Source organism: Gopherus evgoodei, unplaced genomic scaffold, assembly GCF_007399415.2.
Source record: "Gopherus evgoodei ecotype Sinaloan lineage unplaced genomic scaffold, rGopEvg1_v1.p scaffold_45_arrow_ctg1, whole genome shotgun sequence".
NCBI classification, from domain to species: Eukaryota; Metazoa; Chordata; order Testudines; family Testudinidae; genus Gopherus; species Gopherus evgoodei.
In genome coordinates this window covers 517,013-544,760 of record NW_022060066.1, presented here as the reverse complement: position 1 = coordinate 544,760, position 27,748 = coordinate 517,013, and the positions used below count along the sequence as shown (strand labels likewise).

Sequence of the window (27,748 nt, the reverse complement as noted above, 5' to 3'; positions counted from 1 at the left end):
GGGTGCAGTGCAGGAGCTGTGTGTGTGCAGAGCAACGCAGGGCCTGCGGGGTGCAGTGCAGGGTGTGTGTGCGCGCGCGCGCACAGAACGATGCAGGGGCTGTGAAGGGGGATATTGCAAGGGAGGGGCTGCGTGCGGGGGGGGGGGGCAAGTGCTGAGTGCCGCATTCCCCCGCCCGCCCCGCTGAGGTCCCTGCTGTCCCGCAGCCCGGCCAGGCTCGCCCTGGCAGCGCGCTCACGCCGAGGCGGGGGGGGGCGGAGCTCGGCGAACATGGCTGCGGAGGGAGAAGGAGGAAGCCGCCAGGCCGTGCAAACCCTGCAGGTACCGGCGGGGCTGCTGCGGCCGCGGCCGGGGGGGCGAACTCTGCGTCTGCCGGTTCCTTGGGGCTGTGAGCGACAGCGACACACGCACAGAGCATTGCACTGATACACTGACCCCCTGATACACACACACACACACACAGAGAGCATTGCACTGATACACTGACCCTCGGATACACACACAGAGCATTGCACAGATACACCGACCCCCTGATACACACACACACAGCTTTGCACAGATACACCGACCCCCTGATACACACACACACACACAGAGCATTGCACTGATACACTGACCCTCGGATACACACACAGAGCATTGCACAGATACACCGACCCCCTGATACACACACACACAGCTTTGCACAGATACACCGACCCCCTGATACACACACAGAGCATTGCACTGATACACCGACCCCCCGATACACACACACAGCATTGCATAGACACACCGACCCCCCAATACACACACACACAGCATTGCACAGATACACCGACCACCTGATACACTCACACACACACACACACACAGCATTGCTCAAATACACCGACCACCCAATACACACACACACAGAGCATTGCAAAGATACAACGACCCCCCTGACACACACACACACAAACACACACACACACACACACACCAATGCATAGATACACCAACTCACCCGATACACACACACAGAGCAATGCACAGACACATCGATACACACAGAGCAATGCACAGATACACCGACCCCCCCGATACACACACACAGCATTGTACAGATAGACATACACACACTGATCCCCATCCCCCGATACACACAGACACACAGAGCAATGCACAGACACTGATACACACAGACACAGCAATGCACAGACACACCGATCCCCACCCCCTGAAACACACACAGAGCAATGCACAGATACACTGATATACATACATGCACAGACACACCGATACACACAGAGCAATGCAGAGAGACACCGATCCCCCGATACACACACACAGCAATGCACAGACACACGGATACACATACACACACCGATCCCTACCCCCGATACACAGATAAATGCACACATATACAGACACACACAAAGGAGTGCACACATACGCACACCAGGCCGTGCACACACACGAGAAAAGCACAGATTCACACTGATGCCTGCACACACAGTGATACATATACTGATCCCTGTGTGTACACTCACCCTCTCTTATCCCTGCACACACACCAGTGCACACTGATCCCTCACGCATACGATGCAGCCACACAATATACACACACACACTAATCACTGTGCATCCACACCAATACACACACTGATCAGTGCACAAACACACAGAGATGCACACACACACACCCACACAGCCTCGCCCTATATCTCCCTTACACTGCCATCTACCTTTGCAATTCCTGTGTCAGAATTAACCTCTCCCTTTTGCCATATGTTTTGCCCTGCACCCTCTCTCTGAGCATCTGGGTGGGTTTAGCCATTTTCCTTTTGCTATTTAAAGCCCCCAGCCCAAGATGGGTGCAAATAACAGGCCTGTAATGGGAAATAGCCTGTAAAATGCCCTGGGATGTAACATTTATACAATGCCTTGATTAACTGTGCACTTGGTTTGTAATTAAAATCATTAGCAGAGGGAGGAGGGAGGGCTTTGACTGAGTCACTGAGACTTGGGGCATTAAGAGGCTGGCTGGGGCACTGGACTTGGGTCCTGTTTCCACTTCCACCATTAAGCTTGGGGAAGTCACTTCCCCTCTGTACCTCACTTTCCCTGTCTATAAAATGGGGATAATGGACATTTCTTTGCCTGTTTAGACAGGGGAGCTTTTCAGAGCAGAGTCTGTCTCCCACTGTGTCTGTGCAGTGCCCAGCACAATAGGGGATCTCTGTAGGGGTCTGTGCAGTGCCCAGCACACCTGAGGGTCTCTGTCAGGGTCTGTGCAGTGCCTGGCACAATGGGGCCCTGATCTCGGTCAGGATCTCTGCAGCATCGGGCACAATGGGGCCCTGATCTCAGTTGGGGTCTGTGCAGCACCCAGCACAATGTGTGCTCTGACATTGGATAAGCGCTACCATAAGACAGATTATTAATAATAACAGTGGTGAAAGCCATGAGAGGCAGCAGTGTGCGACGCCTGTACATCAGCTGGTAGGTCTCATATCTACAGCTTGATCCTCTGGGCACTTTGAGTGACACCTAAGTGTGTTCACGTCCTCACTGGGTACCACACAAACCCCTAATAAGATCAGGGTCCTGTTCTGCCAAGTGCCTTGCAGACCTTGACTGAAGTGAGGGCCCTTGTGCCGGGTGCTGCACAGACCCACAGTGAGCCAGTGCCTCCCTGAAGAGCTTGTCATCTAAAATGGATGAGATCAGAACTGCGTATTGGATTGGGAAGCCCAGTTTCCATTAATTAGCTCTCTGGAACTGGGATGCTGTTCTGTTCTGTGCTTGTACAGCATCTAGCGCAGAGGAGCTCTGGGCCATGACGGGGACTCCTAGGCACTATGGTAAAACATCTAATAATGGGAACTGATTTCCAAATTCCTCAGCCAGCTTTGAAAATCCCAACCTAGGCAGGAAACTGAGGCACAGAGAGATTCAGTTACATGGATTTGGAAATAAGACCAAAGGAGTTAGCCCAGTTGGGTTTCAGTATCATTTGGGGGCCTCATTCCTTTAAAATCCCTAGCCTAGTGACTTACCCAAGGTTACTGGTATAGTCTCTGGTAAAACTGGGCTTTGAACCCTGGTTTCTTGAGTGTTAAGCCAGTGCCTTAACCACCAGGCTATATGCCCCCTTAAGTAGCTGTGGCTGCTAGGGTGTAGTTTACCGATGTGATCGTTCCCACCCCTGCCCCTCTCACCCACCTGTCCCCCATCCTCACAGGAATTGGTCGATGGCCTGTACTATTTCCGGGATCACTACTTTGAAAGCCACAGTGTGGAGGATGCTGGGAGAAAGCAGCAGGATGTGCTGGAGGAAATGGAGAAAACACTACAGCAGATGGGCGAGATAGATGGTAACTGGATATAAGAGGGAAATGCACCCCCTGCCCTAGAGCAGAAAACCTGGTGCCCCATTCCCTATCAGCTAGCCAGACCTTGGACCCCCTGGGGCTGCATTGGAGCTGGAGCCCCCTAGAGGGGAAAAGCTCCATGCCCTATTCCTCACCCCCTGAGCCAACTAGTCCCCCACCCTGGGGCTGGATTGGAGCTGGTGACCCTAGAGGGGAAAGGACCAGTGTTCCATTCCTCACCTCCTAAGCCATCCAGCCCCCTGCCCTGGGATTGGAGGCGAGCTGATGTCCCCAAGAGGGGAAAGGCCCCTGCCCCGTTCCTCACCCCCTGACCAAGCCAGCCCACTGCCCTGGGGCCAGAGGGGATTTGTGCCACAGGCTATGCCCTCCCTTTGTGGCTCTTTCTCTCCAGGCTGTTCCCAAGGCCGGGCTTGGGCGCTGATGCTGAAGGGGAAGGCTCTGAACATTACACCCGACTACAACCCCCAGGCTGAGGAGCTGCTGGCCAAGTCTGTGAAGCTGGACCCAGAGCTGGTGGAGGCCTGGAACCAGCTGGGCGAGGCCTACTGGAAAAAGGGAGACATCACAGCAGCCCATACCTGTTTCTCTGGGGCCCTGGGGCATGTGAGTCCCACCCCCAGGCATCCCGATGGGCAGGTGTGGCCGATCCCGGGGGTAGAGAAGGGAGAGACCCGGTTGTCCGATAGAGGGCTGGGTAGCTGGAGCCAATGGGCCGATCTGGGGGAAGGAGTAGGGGGGCTGATTCCGGGAAGGGGAGCCAGGGCTGGCTGGGCCGAGGGGCCGATTCAGGAGAGGGGAGGGAAGGGGAGCCAGGACTGGTCAATCTGAGGGCAGAGAGGGCGTGGATGAGGAGGCAGGAGGCCGGGCTGAGGTGCTGACCCTGGCTCCGTGTCTCTCCCACAGCGGAAGAACAAGGTCTCACTTCAGAATCTGTCCATGGTGCTGCGGCAGCTGCGAGCCGAGAGTACAGAGCAGCACACCCAGAACGTCATGGACAGTGTCCGGCAGGCCAAGCTGGCTGTCCAGATGGACATGCGGGATGGTCGGTCGTGGTGTGAGTGACAGCCCCTTTCTCTCCTCCAGGCACTGCTCCTGCTCACTCCTTGCTTCAAGGGACACTGGGACCCCACATGGCACCAGCTGGGAGGGGCTCAGGCTTCTCAGTGTGCTCTGCAACTTCCTGCCCGTCATGTGACTCGGGGGAGACTAGTATACCCCAGCGATATCCCTACAGCCAACTCTCCATTCCCAGCTGTAGCCATCCATTCCCCTCAACTATATCCCTCCACCCATCCATCCTCAGCTATAGCCATCCCTCCACCCATCCTCAGCTGGAGTCATCCATCAGTCCTCTATTCTCAGCTATATGCCTCCAACCAGCCAGCTGTTCATCTTCTTTGACGTCCTCTGTCCATTTGTTCTCTGTGCTAACCTCTGTGTCTCTCTGCCGCAGACATCCTGGGAAATGCCTACCTCTCGCTGTTCTTCAACACAGGCCAGAACCCCAGTATCTCCCAGCAGGCCCTAAGTGCGTATGCCCAGGCGGTAGGTACTGCCCTATCTTCTACTGGTTGCAAGTGAGCCTTGTGCTGCAGGGAGCAGGGCAAAATGCTCAGTGGGGGTGATCTGATGTAGATTTCCTCTCCACCCTAGGAAAAGGTGGATCCTACAGCATCCTGTAACCCGGACCTGCACCTCAACAGAGCTACGGTGAGAAGGTGGGAGGGAGGGGAGTGGAGGGTGTGACCAAAAGGTGTCAAGGGCTCAGAAGGGGCACTTTCCCCTGGGAGGCAGTGCCAGCATCAGTTCCCCAGTGTGGTTTTAGGGGCCCTTTGTCCCTGCTGGAAGGCATGAGCTCTCTACTTTCTGGTCTAACCATTAGACACCACTCCCCTCCCAGAGCCAAGAATTAAACCCAGGAATCCCGATTCCCTGCACATGCTACTCTAACCTAGTGGGCTTCCCCCTATACCCCTCACACCTTGAGCCAGGAATGGAAACCAGGAGTCCTGGTTCCCAGCCTCCTCACTCTAACCCTCTAGAGTCCTTGTGCCAATACCCACTGCTAGAACCCTAGCACTGTGCTGTGTTTCTCTTGGGTCAGCTGCATAAATATGAGGAGAATTATACGGAGGCCCTGGAGGGGTTTTCCCGTGCGACAGCCCTTGACCCAGCCTGGCCTGAACCCCAGCAGCGCCAGCAGCAGCTTCTGGATTTCCTGGAGCGACTCACCAGCCTCCTGGAGAACAAGGTAGAGCATCTCTCCTCCTCCCTGCTCTCCCCTGCCTGCCCTACAGGGAGACATGTCTCAGTCAGTGACCCTGCCCTCCTTCCTCCCCCTGCAGGGCAAAGTGAAAGTTAAGAAGCTGCAGAGCATGCTGGGAAGCCTGCGCCCATCCCACCTGGGCCCCTGTGGGGATGGGTGGTATCAGGGGTCCTCAGGCCAGAAGGTGGCACTGGAGCATCGGCTCCTGAGCGCCTTACAGCCGGGTGTGAACTCTGGGGCTGTAGTGCTGGGCAGGGTGGTCTTCAGCCTCACCACAGACGAGAAGGTGCCCTTGTGAGTACCACCTGTCCATCCATCCATCTGTAGTGCTTTCAGTTGATGTTGCCTATCCTCCTGCTGTCCATCTGTCAGTCCTGAGCTATGTTCATCCATCCATCCATCCTGCTACCCATCTGTCAGTTCTGAGCCCTGTTCATCCTGCTGTCCATCTGTCTGTCCTGAGCTCTGTCCATCCTTCTGTCCATCTGTCAGTCCTGAGCTCTGTCCATCCTTCTGTCCATCTGTCAGTCCTGAGCTCTGTCCATCCTTCTGTCAGTCCTGAGCTCCATTCACCCACCCGTGTTTCCTCAGTTCTGTACACCCATCCAACCATTCTCATAGCCATCCATGTGACCTTCGATCCATCCATCTATGCATCCTCAGCACCATCTGTCCGTCCCCTCACCTCCTGTCCCATCACCTTACTCACAATCTCGCCTGGTTTTCTGGCAGCACGTTCGGCCTGGTTGACTCCAAGGGCCCTTGTTTTGCTGTCACTGTCTATAACATGGTCCAGAGCTGGGGTGTGCTCATCGGTGATTCAGTGGCCATCCCTGAGCCGCACCTCCGGCATCACCACGTCCAGCACCAGGGCAAGGTGAGTGTAGCCCAGTCCTCCCTGCCCCAGGCTTAGTGCTGGAGGGATTCCTAGGCCTGGCCCTGCGGGAGAAGGGATATGGGAAGTCACCAGAGATAGATTGATACAGAACTGTAGCCCTTCTTCAGTTTAAGGGTTAATCCCCACTCTTTCCTCATGCCCCTCTCTCCACCTGTTGTTTCTTCCCACCTCCACTGCGGTGGCGAGAGGCATGAATGAACTCCACACTTCCTGTCTGCTAAGTGCATCACTTCCTATGTGAACTGTTAGACCTCAGTTACAGGGCCACGGATGCCAGAGTGATGGGGCCTTTCTCACAGCACGGTGGGGGCGATCTGTCTTTCCCAGCCCCCTTTATATAGGGTAGAGGAAATGCCTTTAAATTGGGGGAGAGGGGTTGCAATTCCCTACCCCAATATTCACCCACACGTCCAGGGAAGCAGAAGCCCACTAGTTGCCCAGCAGGTAAAGAGTTAATTTTGACTCTTTTGCTGGGAGACTGGGCACCTGCTTCCTCACTAGAGCACATCTCAGTCTTCTGCAGGAAGGTGGGAGGGCGACACACTGGCTCTTCAGGTTTTTTACAGCTGCCTAGGGGATTTGGGCTCCTGACACCTGTTAAATTTGGGCACCCAGATCCCCTAGGCAGGTTTGGAAACATCAGCACATGAAATGAAAATCACCATCAATAGGAGTTAACAGTGGAATTTGCCCTGCTTCATAGATGCGTTGGGAAATTTCAATCCATGATGTGCAAACATTCATCATTAGGATTCAGAGCTTACCACCCTTCTGACTGACTTCTCTGTCTCCACGGTACCCCCAGAGCTTCTCCTTCCCTGGGATCCGTGTGGAGACCCCACTCCTGCTGGTGGTGAACGGCAAGACGCAGGGACCTGGCACCCAGGCGGCAGCTACTGTGGCATATCGAGTGCAAAGCGAATGATGCCCTGGGGAAGGAATGTGCAAAGATAGCTTCTTGCCCTCTGATGCGGCTGCTGGAGGGGTCGGACTTGTCCTGCTGTCTGCTGCCCCCTGGGGGATCCCATGAGTATAATGGCTTAGAGAGGCTTGTGGGGCCGGCAGAGGATTTACAACTGGGTATTGGGGCAAAGGATGGGGACTGAGAATGGGGTGATTCCCCCCCTCCCCCCACAAAGAGGGACAGAATTCTCTCTTTTCCCATTCTCTCTCCACTCAACATGGTCGTCTCTCCCATGGAAATGAGCTCTACCCAAGCTCTGCCCCTGGTACCCCAATAAATCACTCCAATGGGCTGATCCCAGGTGTGAAAAAATTGCACTTGGACTAGGAGACCCCTACCAAGCCCACCAATGCCTCCTTCATCAGCACCTGTGCTCTGCCCTTTCTCCTCCTCTCGTTTGCCACACTCCCCCTTCCTGTCTCCTTCCCATGTACTGGAATCACTGGCCCTGATCCCCCTCGGTTTGTCTGGCTTATGACGTGGGGACAGTCAAAGGTGATTAAGGGGTGTTGTAGGTGCCTAGTCCCTGTGGGTTTGGGAGTCGGATTTTTTTAGGGCCCTTTCACAGCGGGTCTGGCCCGAGGCCCTGCTGTCTGTGTGTGTACAGAACGAGTCTGGCCCGGGGCCCTGCTCTGTGTGTGTACAACGCGGGTCTGGCCCAGGGGCCCTGCTCTGTGTATGTACAGAGCGGGTCTGGCCCAGGGGCCCTGCTCTCTGTATGTACAGAGCGGGTCTGACCTGCGGCCCTGCTCTCTGTGTGTACAGAGGGGGTCTGACCCGGGGGTCCTGCTCTGTGTGTGTACAAAGCGGATCTGGCCTGGGGCCCTGCTCTGTGTGTGTGCAGAGCTGATCTGGCCCGGGGCCCTGCTCTCTGTGTGTACAGAGGGGGTCTGACCTGGGAGCCCTGCTCTCTGTGTGTACAGAGCGGGTCTGGCCCAGGGGCCCTGCTCTGTGTATGTACAGAGTGGGTCTGACCTGCGGCCCTGCTCTCTGTGTGTACAGAGGGGGTCTGACCCGGGGGTCCTGCTCTCTGTGTGTACAGAGAGGTGGTATATTTATTTTGGAAGGTTTGTTTTGTTTTATAATTTTATATGTTTAAAATTTGTTTTCTTTCTTTTGTAATTAATAAAACCTGTTATCGATGAGGTTCATGGTCAGTGAGTCGTGTCAGTGCATCCATCCCCCTACACAACCACCTGTCAGTCTGTCTCTTTAACTACTGTTCGATGTTCCCAATGTTTCGATTATTTCTCTTGGGAAGGCAAATGGAGATGCAGCCCCAATTAGCTCTGACTCTGAGCTGCTGGTCAGTCCCCTGGGATTAAGGCAGCCCTATAGGGCAAAGGGAAAACTACTCAGCTAGAAGAAGTGACTCGGGCAGATGCACAGAGAGTTTACGCAGCGAGTAGACATGAGCGGCTGGCCCATGTCAGTCGACTCAGGCTCCTGGGGCTCAGGCTGCGGGGCTGTTTCACTGCTGTGTAGATGTCAGGGCTCTAGGACCCTGTGAGATTGGAGGGTCCCAGCTATCTAGTTGCTGTGTAGACATACTCTTATATCCTCCAAATCCCCCTCAGCCGCTGCCTAACCTGATGGGTCCCTAAACTGCGGTCAGTGGGCCTGCACCAGTCCCCTCAGTCCTGACCCCTTACTCAGTCTAAGCCCTGGAGGAGGAGACGCTTCTGCGTACTCTAGAGCAGCATTTCTCAACCTTTTTTCATTGGCGGGCTCCTAAAAAATTTCAAATGGTGATGTAGACCCCTTTGGAAATTTTGAGTGGCGGCATGGAGTCCATTGGCAATCTATCGTCTGTATATATAGCTTGATTCTGGTCAGTCCGTTTTCAGTCTAAGTCTTTCGGCTACCCTGGATATTTAGTCCATAGGTCCCCCCCAGCACCGGATGGAGCACTTACCGAGGATGGGGGAGACCCCAGTTGAGATCCTCACTGTAGGGCCCTGCCTGCTTGGCAATTAGGAGGTGAGAGGATCATTCTGATCCAGGTCTTTTCTCAGCCTCCTGTGGATGTCAAATAACCAAACAGCCACAAGCTGGTGGGACTGACTCTATAGGCCAGTGGTCAGGGCATCCAGCCGGGAGGGGGAAAGTCAGGCTCAAGACCCCGAGCCAAGGGCTGCATCATACAAAGCGGAACAGCAGAGACCAAGAATCAGCCCTGCTGCACAGCCCAGCACCCCTGCATAGTAGGAGATCTGCAGACAAATATCCTGGAAGTTCCCCCTTAGTGGGTATCAAGGTTCCTCCCCCACTCTGAATTTTAGGGTACAGATGTGGGGACCTGCATGGAAACTTATAAGCTTAATTATTAGCTTAGATCTGGTATCACTGCCACCATCCAAAAATTTCAGTGTCTGGATCACTTCCTGTCCCTCCAAAACCTTCCCCTCCCTGGGCAGCCTTGAGAGGCTTTTTCACCAAGTTCCTGGTGAACACCGATCCAGCCCCTTGGATCTTAACACAAGGAGAATTTAACCATCCCCGCTGCTTTCCCCCACCAGTTCCTGGTGAGTCCAGATCCAATCCCCTTGGATCTTAAAACAAGGAAAAATCAATCAGGTTCTTAAAAAGAAAGCTTTTAATTAAAGAAAGGTAAAGATCATCTCTGTAAAATCAGGATGGAAAATACTTTACAGGGTAATCAGATTCATATAGCCCAGAGGAACCCCCTCTAGCCTTAGGTTCAAAGTTACAGCAAACAGAGGTAAAACCCTCTCAGCAAAAAGGAACATTTACAAATTGAGAAAACAAAAATAAGACTAACACGCCTTGCCTGGCTGTTACTTATAAGTCTGAAACATGAGAGACTGATTCAGAAAGATTTGGAGAGCCTGGATTGACGTCTCGTCCCTCTTAGTCACAAGAGCGAACAACCCCCAAAACAAAGAGCACACGCAAAAGACTTCCCCCCCACCAAGATTTGAAAGTATCTTGCCCCTCATTGGTCCTCTGGTCAGGTGTCAGCCAGGTTTACTGAGCTTCTTAACCCTTCACAGGTAAAAGAGACATTAACCCTTAACTATCTGTTTATGACGGTGGGCTGGCCCCAAGCATCCACCCAGCTCCACAGGGCCAGGCTTCCTCGTCCCAGCTTGAGGGCGACAGTGATCCCTGTCTCTGGGGTTCCCTGGCTGGGCCAAACTCCTGGAGGAGGCTTGTTCAGATCCCTGCAGGGCGCAGTGTCCTCCGGCCTGCTCTGCAGCAATACCACGGAGCCTTTTCAACCCAAGGAGGCCCTTATCAGTCCTCTGGCTGCATGCCGCCAGGCTTTGGGTTAGTAGGAGGGAGGCAGGCTTGGGTTACAGTTCCTGTTAGTAAGAGCCAGGGCCTGTCCATGCCCTGCTCCCCGCACCCCATTCTGCTCTCTTTGGCCCTCAGTCCCAGGCACACAGAGTTACCTAGGTGAGCACAGCTCCCGTTGACACAGTCACCTGCCCCCCCATGTCTTTGTCCTCCAGACACAACCGCCAACACATTCAGCTGGCTCTGCAGTTAGAGGTTCGTCTTCAGTCCCTGAGCTTCCCCGCGTCTGTCTAGGATCTTCCATCCCAATGCGTTGGTTCCAGTCCAGAAGGTCCTAGTGGCTCTGTGAATACCTGGCCTGGTCTGTTGTGGCCCAGGGAGAGATCTGATTCCTTCCCCTAGAGGGCAAGTGCCACCAAGTGGATCAGCACAAAGCCGTACAGATGGTTCGTAAAAGGATTTAGGCAAATTCACAGGTTCATGCTAGATTCCTGCCTCCCACAGAGGAGTGTCAGCTGTGAGAGGTGCCAGCAGCACTTTGGCCGCATCCCTCTCCTTGGCATTTCCCTTTGGTTAGTTTTGGTGGCTCCGAGCTGTAGGTACCTGTCTAGCCCCATGTGTGGTCTATGCAGCCTGGGCACCTACCTAGGGGCTCTGGATTGCAATAGGCAGCAGGAACCTAAATGTCAGGCGCTGCACCACTGGCTGTAAGTTCCCTGTGTGGATCTAGCCCCTTATGTCTCCAGATGTGGGAGGGAGCCTGGTAACTAGAGGAGCGAGGTGTGCAGGAATGACAACAGGGGCATGGGAACTTTTCAAGGAATTTCCTCCCCCTGCTCGTCTTTGTGAGCTGTCAGGTCCTGGGTTCATCCCTGCTGGAGCTCTTATCTCAGATGGGGAGTGAGAGTCTTCCTGCCCCTCAGGATAGTAGCTGACTGTTCTACTGTGCCTGAGGTCTGTTCTACTGTGCCTGAGTGAGACGCGTGGTCCCAGGACGGGTCTCTCACCCCACTCGCCTTGTGCTGGACCCTCATGAACTAGGCCCCCTTTCAGTAGTGTAGCCCCTGCTACACAATCCCCAGCTTCGTGTGCAGATGGCGGAGTCCGCCACGGTGCGCCAGAGGCTGGTCTTGGCGGGAGTCACCAGGGTCGGAGACCTCCTGGACTACAACCGGGGAGACTGGCTGGATCCCCTGACACTCGCTCAGCGCACGGGGCTCTCCAGACCTCGTACTCCCCAGCGTGTACTTCAGGAGGTGAAGGCCGCTTTACTGCCTGCTGCTCGGGCTTACCTCAACCAGGTCCTTCGAGAGGCCACGCGCCGTCCACCCTCCACCCCAGGCCCCGTGGACATTTTTATCGGGCCCCTGCCCCGTGGACCCAATCGGCCCCCTCACCCTTTCACTGCCAGCCGGCTGCATGATCTGCAGCTGGTTCTGTTCCAGACCGCACCACGGAAACATCTGTACACGCTCATGCTCCATACCCTTCACTACCTCACCCTCGCGTCCCGCCCCGATACCAAATGGTGGGACCTCCTGCCACCTCTCGAGGGTCAGAAGCCCCGATGGGCCAGCTTGTACTCTGCCCTGGTCCCGAGGCCTGCCGGGGATATTAGTTGGCGGCTCCTTCACCGGGCCATGAGCACGGGCGTGTACTTGGCGTGGTTCACCTCTGTCCCTAGCACCTGCCATTTCTGTGGCGAGAAGGAGACCTTGGCGCACATTTATTTGGAGTGCGCCAGGTTGCAGCCCCTGTTCCGACTCCTCTTGAATATTTTCTTGTGTTTTTGGTTGCACTTTTCCCTTCACCTTTTTATCTACACACTCCCCATCTGTGGCCCCACGAAGTCGCAGGATCTCCTTCTCAACCCCCGCTGGATGCCAATAGAAAAAAAAACAACCAAATTTGTGCCCAGAGGAACATCCTCTGTGTTTTGAATCTGTTGTCTGTGAGAGTAGCTGGTATGCTAATCTCTCCCAGAAGGTTTTCTTTTACTTTTCTTTTCTTTAATTAAAAGCCTTTTTTCTTAATACCTGATTGATTTTTCCTTATTTTTTTTAGATCCAAAGGGATTGGATCTGGACTCACCAGGGATTGGTGGGGGGAAAGGAGGGGGGATGGTTAATTTCTCCTTGTTGTAAGATCCAAGGAGTTTGGATCTGTGTTTACCGGGGAATTGGTGAAGTCCCTCAAGGCTACCCAGGGAGGGAAAGTTTTGGGGATACAGAGAGTGCTCCAGACACTGAAATTTTGGATGGTGGCGATGATACCAGATATAAGCTAGTAATTAAGTTTAGAAGTGTCCATGCAGGTCCCCACATCTGTACCCTAAAGTTCAGAGTGGGGAAGGAACCTTGACAACCCTGGAGACACAGCTCCTGTGTCCGCCTGGGAATCCCAGTCCTGACCCACCCCGTCCTGACCTACACCCCCACCTATCTCCTAGCACTTGGATTAAAACCACTGGCAATCTCAGCTCAGCTTTTTAATTGGCTCCACCAGCAGCCCAAATCAGTTCAGATATCAAAACAAGCTAATTACGCTGAGGGATTTACAGTCTGGTCCATGTGCTTTAAAGTGGCTCAAACTCCCATGAAAGATAATGGATGGACGCCCCTCAGAGATGGACAGCCCCCATTTATGCCTAAAATTGACACAGCGGGGGTGTGGGTCTAGTGGTCAGAGGGCTGGACTGGGAGCCAGGACTTTGGGGTTCTTTTACCAGCTCTCAGAGGGCAGTGGGGTCCAGTGGCTTACAGCAGGGAGGGATGGGTAGTCAGCACTCCTGGGATCTATCCATTATTCTTGGAGAGGAGTGGGAAAGTGGGATCCAGTGGGTTAGAGCAGGGTCTGGAAGTCTGGACTCCTGGGTTAGAGTTTAAGGCTACAAGGGACCAACAGATCACCTTGTCTGACCTTCTGTAGATCACAGGTCACCAACACCGACCAGCAGCTGAAATTAGACCAAAGTAGGAGAGCCCTCAGGAAGCTAAACTGTTATGTGCCACAGGCAGAGAATAGCAGGGACTGATGGGCACTGGAGCCCCAGCAATAGCAAGGAAAGGGTTAAGTGAGATACACCCAGATAACCCTGATGAATGAGCTACATCCCACACTGCAGAAGAAGGAGCAAACCCCCCAAGGTCACTGCCAATCTGATCTGGGGGAAAATTCTTTCCCTGCCCCACACAGAGCAATCAGTTAGACCCAGAGCATGTGAGCAAGAACCAGCCAGCTGAGCACCTGAGACAGAGAATGCTGGGTGCTACCTCAGAGCCCTGGTCCACCCGACCCGATGTCCTATCTCTACCACTGGCCATCCCTGATGCTTTGAGAAAGAGACAACAACACAGGCAACCCCTTCCATACAAAAACCCAAACTCAAACCAAACCAAAATGGTTTTCTTGGGGGTGGGGTTCCCTTCCTGACCCCCACAGGTGACTGGCTGAAACCTGGAAGCGTAAGCTTATAGGAACATCAGACATGAACCAGAAAGGAGCTTCAGGGCTGCCAAACCCTGCCCTCCTCCCCATCATAAGCAATCCCATCATGCAATCCCACTCATCTATTGGCCTAGTTTTCCCTTAAAACTAATAGTTTACCCCCCTTGGAAAGCTGTTCCTGATGGTTAGAGACCTTCTCATTTCTGTCTCTTGCTATGGGATGGGAGTGGTGACTAGTGGGTTAGATCAGGTGGGCTTGGACTCCCTGGTTCTATCCCTGGCTGTGGGAGGCAATGGGGTTGAGTGGGTTAGATCAGTGGCTCCAGTGCCCATCAGTCCCTGCTATTCTCAAAGTAGTCAACCTTTCCAGACTACTATATCCCTTTCAGGAGTCTGATTTGTCTTGCATACTCCCAAGTTTCACCTCACTTAAAAACTACTTGCTTACAAAATCAGCCATAAAAATACAAGTGTCCCAGCACGCTATTGCTGACTTTCTCATTTTTACCATATAATTATAAAACAAATTAATTACAATATAAATGTTGTGCTTACATTTCAGTGTATAGTATATAGAGCAGTATAAACACGGCATTGTCTGAAAATTTAGGTTGTACTGACTTCGCTAGTGCTTTTTTTATGTAGCCTGTTGTAAAACTAGGCAAATATTTAGATGAGTTGATATACGCCCAGAAGACCTCTGCATATCCTCAGGGTACACATACCCCTGGTTGAAAACTACTAGGTTAGGTCAGGGTGCTAGGATGCCTGGGTTCTTCTTCGAGTGATTGCTCACATCCATTCCAGTTAGGTGTGCGCGCCGCGCGTGCACGTTCGTCGGAAACTTTTTACCCTAGCAACTCCAGTGGGCCGACAGGTCGCCCCCTAGAGTGGCGCCGCCATGGCACCTGATATATACCCCTGCCGGCCCACCCGCTCCTCAGTTCCTTCTTACCGTCGTGTCGGTCATTGGAACTGTGGAGCGCGGCATAGCTGTCCTCCACGTCCCTAGCTCTCCTTGTTCTACGGTTGATAGTTGTAATTAGTAGTTAAGTGTAGTTAGTTATATAGTTAATAATGTAAATAATATTGTAGATATTTGTTAGCCGGTTTGGGCGGTAGCCCTTCCCGGCACCCGGCACCAGGCTCATGCCTGGTTCGCCGGGCTTCAAGCAATGTGCGGCCTGTAAGAAGCCGATGCCGACCAGCGACCCTCACGACGCGTGTCTAAAATGCCTGGGGTAATCGCACAGATTGGACAAGTGCCACATTTGTAAGGCTTTTAAGCCTAGAACAAAGAAGGAGAGAGACCAGAGACTTAGGACTCTCCTCATGGAAGCAGCACTCTACCCGGCAGCTTCGCAGGCCGTCATCTCAGCGCCGGCACCGGATCGCGCCGGCACCAGAAAGACTCCCCAGCACCGACCTTCCCCGGCACCGGGTGCAGAAGCAAGACCCTCGAAGTCTGCAACTCCATCCAGGCAGACTCGAGTGGAGCGCCCGGCACCGACATCTGCCGCAGCGCTACCGGCACCGTCGACTCCAGGCCCGGAGGGTCCGTCGAGTCCGGTCCTGCCGAGCTTCCCCATAAGATCTGGGGTTGAGCTATTGGTCCCATCGACGCCGGAGACCTTCGCCTCGGCACGGGACCTCATTGCCCTGACTGAGTCAACTCAGCCTCCACCCCCGGTACCTCCGGTGCGGGTAGCGTCCAGGGGCAAACCTATGATGAGAGTGCCGTCTCGGGACTCACGCTCGCTGTCGAGGTCCCGACACCATGGTCGCTCAAGATTCCGCCGCCGCTCGCAGTCCCGGCACCGCTCCCCTCGGCGGTACCGGTCGTACTTGCGGCACCGATCGGCCTCCAGATGGTCACGGTCTGGTTCCAGCCACCGATACCGGCACCGGGACTCTAGGAGCCAGTCCAGCCATCAATCAGCGCACCGGTCAACCTCCCGGCACCGAGCTGGTGGCAGATCCCGGTCCCGGTCGACCTCCCGACACCGCGTCGGTGGCAGGTCCCGGTCCCGATCCCGGCACCGAGTCAGTGGCCGGTCCCGGTCCCGATCCCGGCACCGAGTCCAAAACAGACCCCGGTCCCGATCCCGGCACCGGTATGACTCCCGGTACCGGTCCCTGGCACCGAGAACATCTTCGGCGCCAGGACGCGGAGACTCTTACCAGCCGCAGTCGGCCCCTCCATGGCCTTCCAGACAGCCGTCGGTGTCGTCGCAGGCGGACAGTGTATATGCGCTGGGCACTGACAGACAAGCGGCCCTTTTTCAAGACCCTCCGCAACAGGACCAGGGTCCGCAGCAGTGGGGGTTCTGGACACCCTGGGCGTACCATCAAGCCCAGGGCCCCCAACAGCTTCCTCCTAGGCCCGCAACTGCAGAGCACAGGGCGCCGGAGGCGTCGTTGTCTCGCCCCCCTCCCTCCCCGGACGGGGAGGACGGGTCAAAGCAACAAGACCCTGATCTCCCACCTGAGCCAGAGGCGAGGGCTGAGGCGGACCCCCCGCTGGACACTCTCTTGCCAGGGGTCTCCTCATCCTCTTCTCCCGATGAGGCGGTGGCTGGCACTTCCTCTAATAGCCCTCCTCCGCTAGATCTCAGGGCACATCAGGACCTCCTCAGGCGCGTAGCACAGAATTTGAGCCTGCAAGTTGAGGAGGTCTCTGAGATCGAGGACCCCATTGTCAGCATCCTCTCCTCCGATGCTCCCACCAGGGTCGCCCTGCCCTTCATTCGGACAATCCAGGCCAACGCCAATACGATCTGGCAATCGCCGGCCTCCATCCCCCCTACTGCACGGGGCGTCGAAAGGAAGTACATGGCCCCCTCCAAGGGCTATGAGTACCTCCATATTCACCCGACACCATGCTCCCTGGTGGTACAGTCGGTGGACGAGAGGGAGCGTCATGGGCAGGAAGCCCCAGCCCCCAAATCCAAGGAGGCCAGGTGTATGGACCTCCTCGGCCACAAGGTTTATTCAGCTGGGGCCCTTCAGCTCAGGGTTTCCAATCAGCAAGCCCTTCTTAGCCGCTACGCCTTTAACTCTTGGGTGGCAGTGGATAAGTTCAAAGATCTGCTGCCACAAGAGGAGCGTCAAGAATTTGCAGCGATTCTTGACAAGGGCAAGAAGGTTGCACGAACCTCGTTGCAGGCCTCCTTGGACGCTGCAGACTCGGCTGCCCGTACCCTCGCCTCGGGGGTGACGATGCGCCGCATCTCCTGGCTTCAGGTTTCTGGCCTTCCACCGGAGCTCCAATACACCATCCAGGACCTCCCGTTCGAAGGCCAGGGCCTGTTCTCGGAGAAGACAGACCCCAGACTGAAAAGTCTTAAGGACAATCTGGTCTTTATGCGCTCCCTTGGGATGCACAGGTCTGGGACGCAACGCAGACCCTTCCGGCCGCAGCAACAGCAGCAGCGTCGGCCGTACCCCCAGTTCCGCCAGCGGCAGGACCTTAATAGGCGCCGCGGCAGAAATGGCAGGCGCAGGCCATTGGGCAATCAAGGGGGGCAAAACCAAAGCTCTTCTAAAGCCCCACCTGGACCCAAACCTTCGTTTTGAAGGTGCGCCCGAGGGCGTAGTACCAGTATCCCCCATGGATCCTTCCCCCCCGTTTTCCAACCGCCTTTCGTTTTTCCTCCAGGCGTGGTCCCGGATAACATCCGACCGCTGGGTCTTACGCACGGTGCAGACAGGATACCGTCTGCAGTTTGTATCTTTTCCTCCCTCCCGCCCCCCACCCTCGTCCCTCTTCAGGGACCCCTCTCACAAGCAATTCCTCCGCCAGGAGGTACAGACGCTCCTCGACAAAGGAGCTATAGAGGCGGTTCCGGAGAACGAGAGAGGCAAGGGGGTTTATTCCTGCTACTTTCCGATCCCCAAGGCCAAGGGAGGCCTCAGGCCTATCCTCGACCTGCGAGAGCTCAACAAATATCTAGTAAAGTTGAAGTTCTGCATGGTATCCCTGGGGACCATTATCCCATCCCTGGATCCTGGAGACTGGTATGCCGCCCTCGACATGCAGGACGCTTATTTTCATATTGCCATATGTCCACACCACAGACGTTTCCTTTGGTTCGTGGTCGACCGCCATCACTACCAATTTGCGGTCCTCCCATTTGGCCTTTCTACGGCTCCGAGGGTATTCACAAAATGCATGGCTGTCGTTGTGGCGCATCTTCGGCACAGTCGCATTCACGTGTTCCCTTACCTCGATGATTGGTTAATTCGGGGCACGTCGGAGCTGCAGGTCCGCAGCCACGTCCGCAGGATCACCGGCCTGTTTGCTACCTTGGGCCTCATGATCAACGTGGACAAGTCCACCCTGCTCCCCTCGCAGAGGGTGGAGTTCATTGGGGCCGTCCTGGACTCCACCGTGGCCAGGGCCCTTCTGCCGTTGCCCAGGTTCCAGTCGTTGTCGGCGATCGTTCAGCGCTTGCTGGCAGCCCCCCTGACATCGATACGGACATGCCTAACCCTGTTAGGCCATATGGCAGCCTGCACGTTTGTGACCGGGTATGCACGGCTCCGCATGAGGCCCCTCCAGTCTTGGCTCATCGCACATTACCGGCCGGCAAGGCAGTCACTAGACATGCTGATCACAATCCCCAGGGGGTGTTGGATTCTCTCAGTTGGTGGCTAGACCAGTCCATCGTGCGTGCGGGGCTCCCATTCCACCCACCCCAGCCCTCGGTGTCCCTAACGACGGATGCCTCAGATCTCAGCTGGGGGGCCCACCTGGGAACCCTGAGGACACAGGGCCTGTGGTCCCCACAGGAGGTGGAGCTACATATCAACATGCGGGAGTTGAGAGCGGTCCGCCTTGCTTGTCAAATGTTCTGTCACCAGCTTCGGGGTCGTTGTGTCACGGTATTTACCAACAACACGACGACCATGTACTATATCAACAAGCAGGGTGGCACCAGATCCTCTCCCCTATGTCACGAGGCGATGCGACTCTGGGACTTTTGTATAGCCCACTCCATTCACCTCACGGCTTCCTTCCTCCCCGGAGTATGGAACACGCTGGCTGACGGTCTGAGCAGATCCTTCCTCGCGCACGAGTGGTCCCTCCGCCCGGACGTCACCCTCTCGATTTTCCAGAGGTGGAGTTGTCCCCGCGTGGACCTCTTCGCGTCCAGGGGGAACAGGAAATGCCAGGCATTCTGCTCTTTTCAGGGCTGGGAACCCGGGTCTATAGCGGACGCCTTCCTTATTCCGTGGATGACCCACTTGTTCTACGCGTTCCCCCCGTTCCCGCTGGTCCACAAGGTCCTTCTGAAGGTGCGCAGGGACAGGGCCCGCGTGATCATGGTAGCCCCGGCGTGGCCCAGGCAACATTGGTACCCCATGTTGCTGGACCTGGCCATAGCCGACCCAGTTCCACTGCCCCTTCACCCAGACCTGATCACCCAGGACCACGGAACTCTCTGTCACCCGGACCTCCAGTCGCTGCACCTAGCAGCGTGGCTCCTGCGTGGCTGACCAGTTCTGAACTGCGCTGCTCCACCCCGGTACGGGAGGTACTCTTGGGCAGCAGGAAGCCTTCCACTAGAGCGACGTACTCGGCCAAGTGGAAGCGTTTCTCCTGTTGGTGTGTGGAGAAGGGTCTCCTCCCGATGGAAGTTTTGGTGGCCAATATTTTGGACTATATTTGGTCCCTTAAGCAACAGGGCCTGGCGATATCGTCCCTGCGGGTCCACCTGGCGGCTATCTCCACCTTTCACCCGGGTGGGGATGGCCGCTCCGTTTTCTCTCACCCGACAGTGTCTAGATTCCTTAAGGGGCTGGAACGTCTATACCCTAACGTCCGACCCCCTGCCCCTACCTGGGATCTTAACCTGGTGTTGTCTCGGCTCATGGAGCCCCCCTTTGAGCCGTTAGTGACTTGCTCCCTGCTCTATCTTTCTTGGAAGACTGCCTTTTTAGTAGCTATTATCTCAGCTAGACGGGTGTCGGAACTCCGGGCTCTCACGGTAGATCCCCCGTATACAGTCTTCCATAAAGATAAGGTGCAGCTGAGACCGCACCCTGCCTTTCTCCCCAAGGTGGTCTCAGCCTTTCACGTCAACCAGGAGATCTTCCTCCCAGTTTTTTTCCCGAAACCTCATTCTTCACGCAAGGAGCAATAACTCCACTCGCTAGATGTCCGTCGGGCTCTCGCGTTTTATGTGGAGAGGACCAAACCGTTCCGCAAATCCCCCCAGCTTTTCGTGGCAGTAGCGGACCGCATTAAGGGGCTTCCCATTTCCTCGCAGAGGTTATCCTCGTGGGTAGTGTCCTGTATCAGGACCTGCTATGACTTGGCTCACGTTCCTACGGGCCGTGTGACTGCGCACTCTACCAGGGTGCAGGCGTCGTCGCTGGCTTTCCTCGCCCTTGTGCCCATCCAGGAAATCTGTCGGGCAGCAACCTGGTCATCGGTCCACACCTTTGCTTCCCACTACGCCCTGGTCCAGCAGTCCAGAGAGGACGCGGCCTTCGGATCTGCAGTGCTCCATGCCGCTACTTCTCACTCCGACCCCACCACCTAAGTATGGCTTGGGATTCACTTAACTGGAATGGATGTGAGCAATCACTCGAAGAAGAAAAGACGGTTACTCACCTTTGTAACTGTTGTTCTTCGAGATGTGTTGCTCACATCCATTCCACACCTGCCCTCCTTCCCCACTGTCGGAGTAGCCGGCAAGAAGGAACTGAGGAGCGGGTGGGCCGGCAGGGGTATATATCAGGTGCCATGGCGGCGCCACTCTAGGGGGTGACCTGCCGGCCCACTGGAGTTGCTAGGGTAAAAAGTTTCCGACGAACGTGCACGCGCGGTGCGCACACCTAACTGGAATGGATGTGAGCAACACATCTCGAAGAACAACAGTTACAAAGGTGAGTAACCATCTTTTCTATCCCTGGCTGTGAGTGGCAAGTGGGGTTGAGTGGGTTAGATTGCAGGGGTTGGACTCCTGGGTTCTATCCTTAGCTGTGGGAGAGGAGTGCAATCCATAACCTACAAGATAGCATTGCTATGAATTGGGTTCCAGCTATCAGTCTCTGGACATCACTAGAGCTTCTCTGGATGAACAGCAGTGAAAAGGTGGGCAGAACTTTTCCATCTGGCTCTAAGCATGAGAGAACACATTGATCCAGGTAATCGCCTTGACATACAGCTGCACAAAACAGGCAGAGATGCGAGCCAGCTTCCCTGCACATACACACAGTTTGTTCTCCTAACCCCTGCAAACACATACACTGAGCAGGACTTCCTTCCTCCAGCAAGGACACAAAAACACACATACCCTGCTCACCTTGTGTTCTGGCTGTATCAGTCACACAGGCATTTTTTATGCTATGAGGGACCCCTAAAGGTCATGCAAAATGCTGTGTTTGGAAGGTGTGAGCTAGTACCCCTGGAGGAGAAGGGCCCCATATCCCATTGCCACCCCCATTACCAGCCAGTCCCTGCAGGCTGGGGACAGAGCAGAAGCCCATACCACTTCCCCAGCAGCATCCTCCTCAGAGCTTCCTTCCTCTCCTTGTTCCTCAGGCTGTAGATCAGCGGGTTGAGCAGGGAAGTCCCCACTGCGTAGAAGAGGGCTGCGATTTTCCCACTGCCCCCTAAGGCTGCCGGGCTGATGTAGTTGACAAGGCCAGAGCCCCAGAACAGGCCCACAATGGTAAGGTGTGAGGAGCAGGTGGAGAAGGCCTTGTGCTGCCTGGCCCCTGTGGACAGCCGCAGCAGAGCCCTGATGATAAGCCAGGAGGAGGTCAGGGTGAAGATGGCAGCACCAAGGATGACAAAGGGGATCAGGGCATAGCAGGAGTGTTCAGCCTTGGGAGCTGGAGCTCAGGAGACAGCCAGCAATGGGGCTGGGTCACAGACAAAACGATCCAGGGTGGACCCGCAGAAGGAGAGTTGGTTGATGAGGGTGACAGGCACTATGAACCACAGGAAGCCGATGAGCCAGCAGGAGGCAGCCATCACCCAGCACCTCTGTGTGGACATCAGGACAGGGTAGCGCAGGGGGTGGCAGATAGAAAAGTACCTATCCAAGGCCATGACTGAAAGGAAGAGGCACTCAGTGGCCCCCATGGAAAAGAAGATGTAGATCTGCAAAAAGCAGGCCTGGAAGGAGATGGGGACACCAGGGTTTACTAGGTCAGAGAGCATCCGTGGCACCGTGTCCGTGACATAGCAGGTCTCCATCCAGGAGAAGTTCCCCAGCAGGATGTATATGGGTAAGTGTTGGGGGGGGGGTCCCTCAGCACGGCCCACATGATGCACAGGTTGTCTGCCAGCGCCCCGACATAGGTGCAGGAGAGAAGGGCACACAGGAGATTTCGGCTCAGCTGGCCCAGGGAGGGGAAACCCGTCAGGATGAACTTGGTCACTGTGATGGTGTTGTTGGCTGGATTTATCGGGGAACCCCAGAGCTGAAAATAAACCATCAACAGGACACCAAAGTTCTGCCCAGAACTCTGGGAGGGGAGATGGGTCTAGTGGTTACAGTAGTAATGACTAGCACACATACAGTCAGTCAGTTTTTCTCATACATATCTCATCCAAAACTCCACCTCAGAGACCTGGCCCACCTCTCAGTGTCCTATCTCCAGCCATGGGCATCGCCTGATGTTTCATATGAAGCAGATTTAAAAAAAACAAAAAATAAGCCACCAAAAACTCCTCTGAGAATACATGGGGTGCAGAGGTTAAAAATCCCTTCCTGGCCCCTAAATCCTGAAGCATGAGTTTTAGGAACAAAGGATGGGAATATCAAGTAGAGTCCTGCAGGAGTCAGTTCTGGGTCCAGTTCTGTTCAATATTTTCATCAATGATTTAGATAATAGCGTAGAGGGTACAATTATAAAGTTTGCGGACAGTACCAAGCTGGGAGGGGTTGCAAGTGCTTTGGAGGACAGGATTAAAATTCAAAATGATCAGGACAAACTAGAGAAATGGTCTGAAGTAAATAGGATGAAATTGAATAAGGACAAACACAAAGTGCTCCACTTCAGAAGGCACAATCAGTGGCACACACACAAAATGGGAAATGACTGCCTAGGAAGGAGTACTGCAGAAAGGGATCTGGGGGTCAGAGTGGACCACAAGCTAAATATGAGTCAACAGTTTAACAGTGTTGCAAAAAAAGTGACCATCATTCTGAGATGTATTAGCTGGAGTGTTGTAAGCAAGACACAAGAAGCAATTCTTCTGCTCTACTCCATGCTGATATGGCCTCAGCTGGAGTATTGTGTCCAGTTCTGAGTTCCACATTTCAGGAAAGATGTGGACAAATTGGAGAAAGTCCATAGAAGTCAACTGTCATAAACAGATGGCTAAGGGTTAATGTCTCTTTCACCTGGAAAGGGGTAACAAACAACACCTGACCAGAGGACCAATCAGGAAACAAGACTTTTTCAAATCTGAGTGGAGTGAAGTTTTGGGTGTGAGTCCTTTGTTCTTGGTCTATTCTCTTTCTGGGCTCTGAGAGTGACCACAGAAATCTCCAGGCTTTCTAATCTTCTGTTTCCAAGTTGTAAGTACAAGGATAGTAAGACAATAGATTTATATTGTTTTTTTGTATTTACATGTGTGTAGTTGCTGGAATGTTTTAAATTGTATTCTTTTTGATAAGACTGTTTATTCACTTTTTCTTTTAAGCAATTGCCCCTGTATATTGTCACCTTGATACAGAGGCCAATTTTATGTCTTTCTCTTTCTTTTTATATAAAGCTTTCTTTTTAAGACCTGTTGGATTTTTTTTTTAGTGGGGGCTCAAGGAGATTGAGTCTGCAGCTCACCAGGGAATTGGTGGAAGGAAGAAGACAGGGGGGAAGAGAGAATCTCTTTGTATTAGATTTACTAAGCCTGAATTTACATAACCTCTGGGTGAGGGGAGAGAAATATTTGATTTCTCGGTGCGGTGTTTCAAGGACTTGAAGCAGGGAATCTCCTAGAGTACCCAGGGCGGGGAAATCTGGGAGGAGGTAAAGAGAGGGAAGGGAAATGGGTTATTTCCCTTTGTGGTGAGACTCAGGGCATCTGAGTCTTGGGGTCCCACAGGGAAGGTTTTGGGGAAACCAGAGTGAGCCAGACACTGGAATTCTGGCTGGTGGCAGCGGTATCAGATCCAAGCTGGTAATTAAGTTTGGAGGTTTCATGCTAGCTTCTCATGTTCTGAACTCTAAGGTTCAGATCTGAGTAGGACAGTTATGACATCAACAAAAACAATTAAAGGTCTAGAAAACATGAGCTTTGAAGGAAGATTGAAAAAATTAGGTTTGTTAATCTGGAGAAGACAAGACTGAGAGAGGACATAATAACAATTTTCAAGTACATAAAATGTGGTTACAAGAAGGAGGGAGATAATTGTTCTTCTTAACCTCTGAGGATAGGCCAAGAAGCAATGGGCTTAAATTGCAGCAAGGAAGGTTTAGGTTGGACATTAGGAAAATCTTCCTAACTGTCAGGGAGGTTAAACACTAGAATAAATTGCCTAGGGAGGTTGTGGAGTCTCCATCACTGGAGATTTTTAAGAGCAGGTTAGACAAACACCTGTCAGGGATGGTCTAGATAATACTTAGTCCTGCCATGAGTCCAGGGGACTGACTAGATAACCCCCCGAGATCCCTTCCAGTTCTACAATTTTATAGAATATTAACTGGATGTGAATTCCAGGACTGTGGAGTTCTGCCTTGCACCATCACAAGCAGATCCATCATACACTCGCACTCAAACATTTTTCTACATCTCTTTAAACTAATGAAGTTGTGTCCACCCCGACCCCACACCCTGCCCCACAACTCCGACTGGGAGGCTGTTGCAAAACCTTCCCCCATTTGAATGTTAGAAACCTCCTGCTAATTTCCAGCCTGCACTTGTGCATGGCCGGGTTAGTGGTTGGCGCAGGGAGGGGTGGGCAGCAGAACAGCAGCAGCCAGGGAAGAATGGAAACTGTGTGTGAAAACCCACCTGCCTGTGAGATCTCAGCGTCCTCTCTCCGCCTCTGCTGTGAAGGGAGCTGGGCAAGAGGGGGTTGATATCTGCTCTCTGAGCTCCTGGGTCCCTCTTGGTACTTGGTCTCTGGGGTGTGTAAGAGCAGCCAGACCTGGTTTTGATCTCTGGATGAACTGTGGGCACCCAGGGGAATGCCGGGCAGAGTCGCCCCCATGCCTTCCACACAGCCCCAACACAAACACCCCACACCAGATATCCCCTCACACATACTCACTGCCCCCACATTACCCTTTGTCACACACAGCCTTCCACAGACCCTTCCCCACCAGCGCTCCCACATTACACACTCATACAGACCTCCTCACCACATACACAGCCCCCACCCCCACAAACAGGACTTGGCAGGTGTCAATATGAGGACCACATTGAAAGCCCCAGTGCCAGCCCCTTGGGCACATGGCGAATTGTGATCAGAGGGTGGCAGTACTAAGGCAGTGCTCTGTCTTCTAACAGGTGCTGGGTTCTCTCTCTTTCCACACACAGTGCAGGGTTCATTCCCTCCAGCAGGCAGCATCAGGGCCACACCCCACCCCTCAGTGCCAAGTGAGCCATCTCCTTGGGATTTTCTTTACTGGCTGCTCCCCTGCCAGCCTTCCCCAGAGCTAGCTGCATCTCAGCAAAAGATAAACCATCTCCGTGCAGTGTCACTGTGTGGCTGTTACCGAGCTTCCGTGCACCAGAGCTGGTTGCATCTCACTTGTGCTGTGTACATGGTCAAAGGAGGAAGATGCTTTATGAGCCCAGGCCTAGTGTAGCCCTCACATTGCAAGGGGATGATGTGTTTCTCCTTTGCCAAGCGAAGAGAAGAGCAAAACTCTTTATGGGATCTCCATTGTATGGGTCCTATATTCAGCTGGCCCCTCGTTAATCATTATTATTAATTAGCTAGGAGGTTGCACACTTCCCTGTTTCTCTAGATCAAGCTGTTCACCCAGCTGGGCCCTGTCCCCACTCTGGTCAGCCTCCAGCCCCCACTCTGGTCGGGACCCAATGGACAAGGGTGAAAATTGGAAAACTGGATAAATTCACAGTTTAAAATCAGGTTTTTTCAGTTTCTGCCAAAATAAATAGGGTAATCTCCTGGGGGCTGGCTGGAGTGGTGGGCAGGGCCTGGTGGGGGTAGGGCCTGAATGGAATGGGGGTAACAGGCCAGGCTAGGGGGCTGGGTGAAGCTGGGTGATGGGCTGGCGGAAGTGGAGGTGACGGGGACTGGACTGGACTGGGTGGGGTGAGGGGTCTGGTTGGAGAGGTTGGGCAGATTGGGGGTGAGGGTTGTGGCTGGGGGTGTGATGGATGGAGTGGGGGAGAAGAGTGTGGCTTGTGTAGCTATGCTGGGGGATATAGACTGGGGAACTCAGAATATGTCGACCCCCCCACAGAGAGGAACTTGGGCACCTGGGGGGGGGGCATATATGGGGAGCTCAGAACAGAGCTGTCCCCCCTACAGAGAGGGACTGCTGTTTCTGGGATGTGAGGCATAGAATGGGACCTTAGAATGGGATGATCTCCCTTGTCCCATTCTCTGTCTGCTTAGGGTGGTCCCAACTCCCCTTCCACTCAGCTAGACCCAGATTCTTCCCCCTTGTACCCCAATAAACTATCCCAATAGGCTTACCCATGAGGGAATAAATCTCACTGGGATTAGGAGACCCCTACCAAACCCATCAAGGTCCCCTTCACCTGGACCTCTTCCCTGTCCTGTCACCCCAGGGCGATAGTGACACCTCCTGCTCTGTGCAGTAGGTCCCATGTGTAATGAGTGGGTTGATTCCCAGCTGAGCAGGGGTCCATATGAACCTGAGACTATAGCTCTGCTCATTACCTGAGACCAAGAGCTGAATGGATCCTGGAGACTCAGCTCCCTTCTCTGCCCATGGCCTCCCAGTCCTGACCCACAGCCCCCAACCCTGGCATCTGCCCTCAGCTCTCAGGAGATGAGATAACTTTTCTTTTTAATTGCCTGGCTCCAACTTTTCAAGCAGGAGCCAGTGGTAACTTCAGCTCAGCTCTTTAATTGGCTTCACCAGCAGCCCAGGTCATCAATATCCATAGCGAGAAGCATTCAGACATCAAAACAAGCTAATTCCACCAAGGGATTTGCAGTCTGGTCTCTGTGATTTATTAAGTGCTTCTAACCCCCAAGAAAGATACTGGGCAGAGACCCCTCAGAGATGGACAGCCTCTCTTAATGCCAAGAGTTGACACAGCACAGACAGTGGGCAAGGCCGGCTTCAGGCACCAGCGGAGGAAGCACATGCCTGGGGCGGCACATGCTAAGGGGCCGCATTCCCTCCATTCTTGGGGCGGCACAGTCTGAGGGTTGTTGTGTTTTTTTTGCTTCAGCAGTTCGGGCTTTTTTGTTTGTTTGTTTTTGCTTGGGGTGGCAAAAATGGTAGAGCTGGCCCTGGCAGTGGGTGTGAGCTCTAGTGGTCAGAGAGCTGATCTGGGAGCCAGGACTCCTGGATTATTTTCCCAGGTCTCAGAGGGCACTTGGGTCTAGTGCAGTGATTCTCAAACTTTCATACTGGTG

At 54.0% G+C, this 27,748-nt stretch overlaps 1 protein-coding gene and 1 pseudogene across 1 annotated transcript; one reads left to right on the top strand and one right to left on the bottom strand.

Moving 5' to 3' along the window:
• Positions 1–244: 244 nt before the first annotated feature.
• Positions 245–8,584, top strand: LOC115642810 (tetratricopeptide repeat protein 5-like). Its single transcript, XM_030546511.1, has 10 exons — positions 245–321; positions 3,209–3,341; positions 3,751–3,962; positions 4,263–4,413; positions 4,813–4,904; positions 5,013–5,069; positions 5,464–5,610; positions 5,705–5,919; positions 6,358–6,502; positions 7,329–8,584. The coding sequence occupies exons 1-10, from the start codon at positions 271–273 to the stop codon at positions 7,446–7,448; spliced, it is 1,323 nt and encodes a 440-aa protein (XP_030402371.1). The 5' UTR covers positions 245–270; the 3' UTR covers positions 7,449–8,584.
• A 13,064-nt stretch (positions 8,585–21,648) lies between these two features.
• On the bottom strand, positions 21,649–22,649 carry LOC115642738 (annotated as a pseudogene).
• Between the last annotated feature and the right edge of the window lie 5,099 nt (positions 22,650–27,748).

Bases quoted from the DNA above. Each gene is read 5' to 3' on its own strand.
- LOC115642810 (XM_030546511.1), top strand. From the start codon at position 271: ATGGCTGCGGAGGGAGAAGGAGGAAGCCGCCAGGCCGTGCAAACCCTG. The intron at 5,070-5,463 runs GTGAGAAGGTGG...CTCTTGGGTCAG, and splicing joins TGCACCTCAACAGAGCTACG to CTGCATAAATATGAGGAGAA. The intron at 6,503-7,328 runs GTGAGTGTAGCC...CGGTACCCCCAG, and splicing joins ACGTCCAGCACCAGGGCAAG to AGCTTCTCCTTCCCTGGGAT.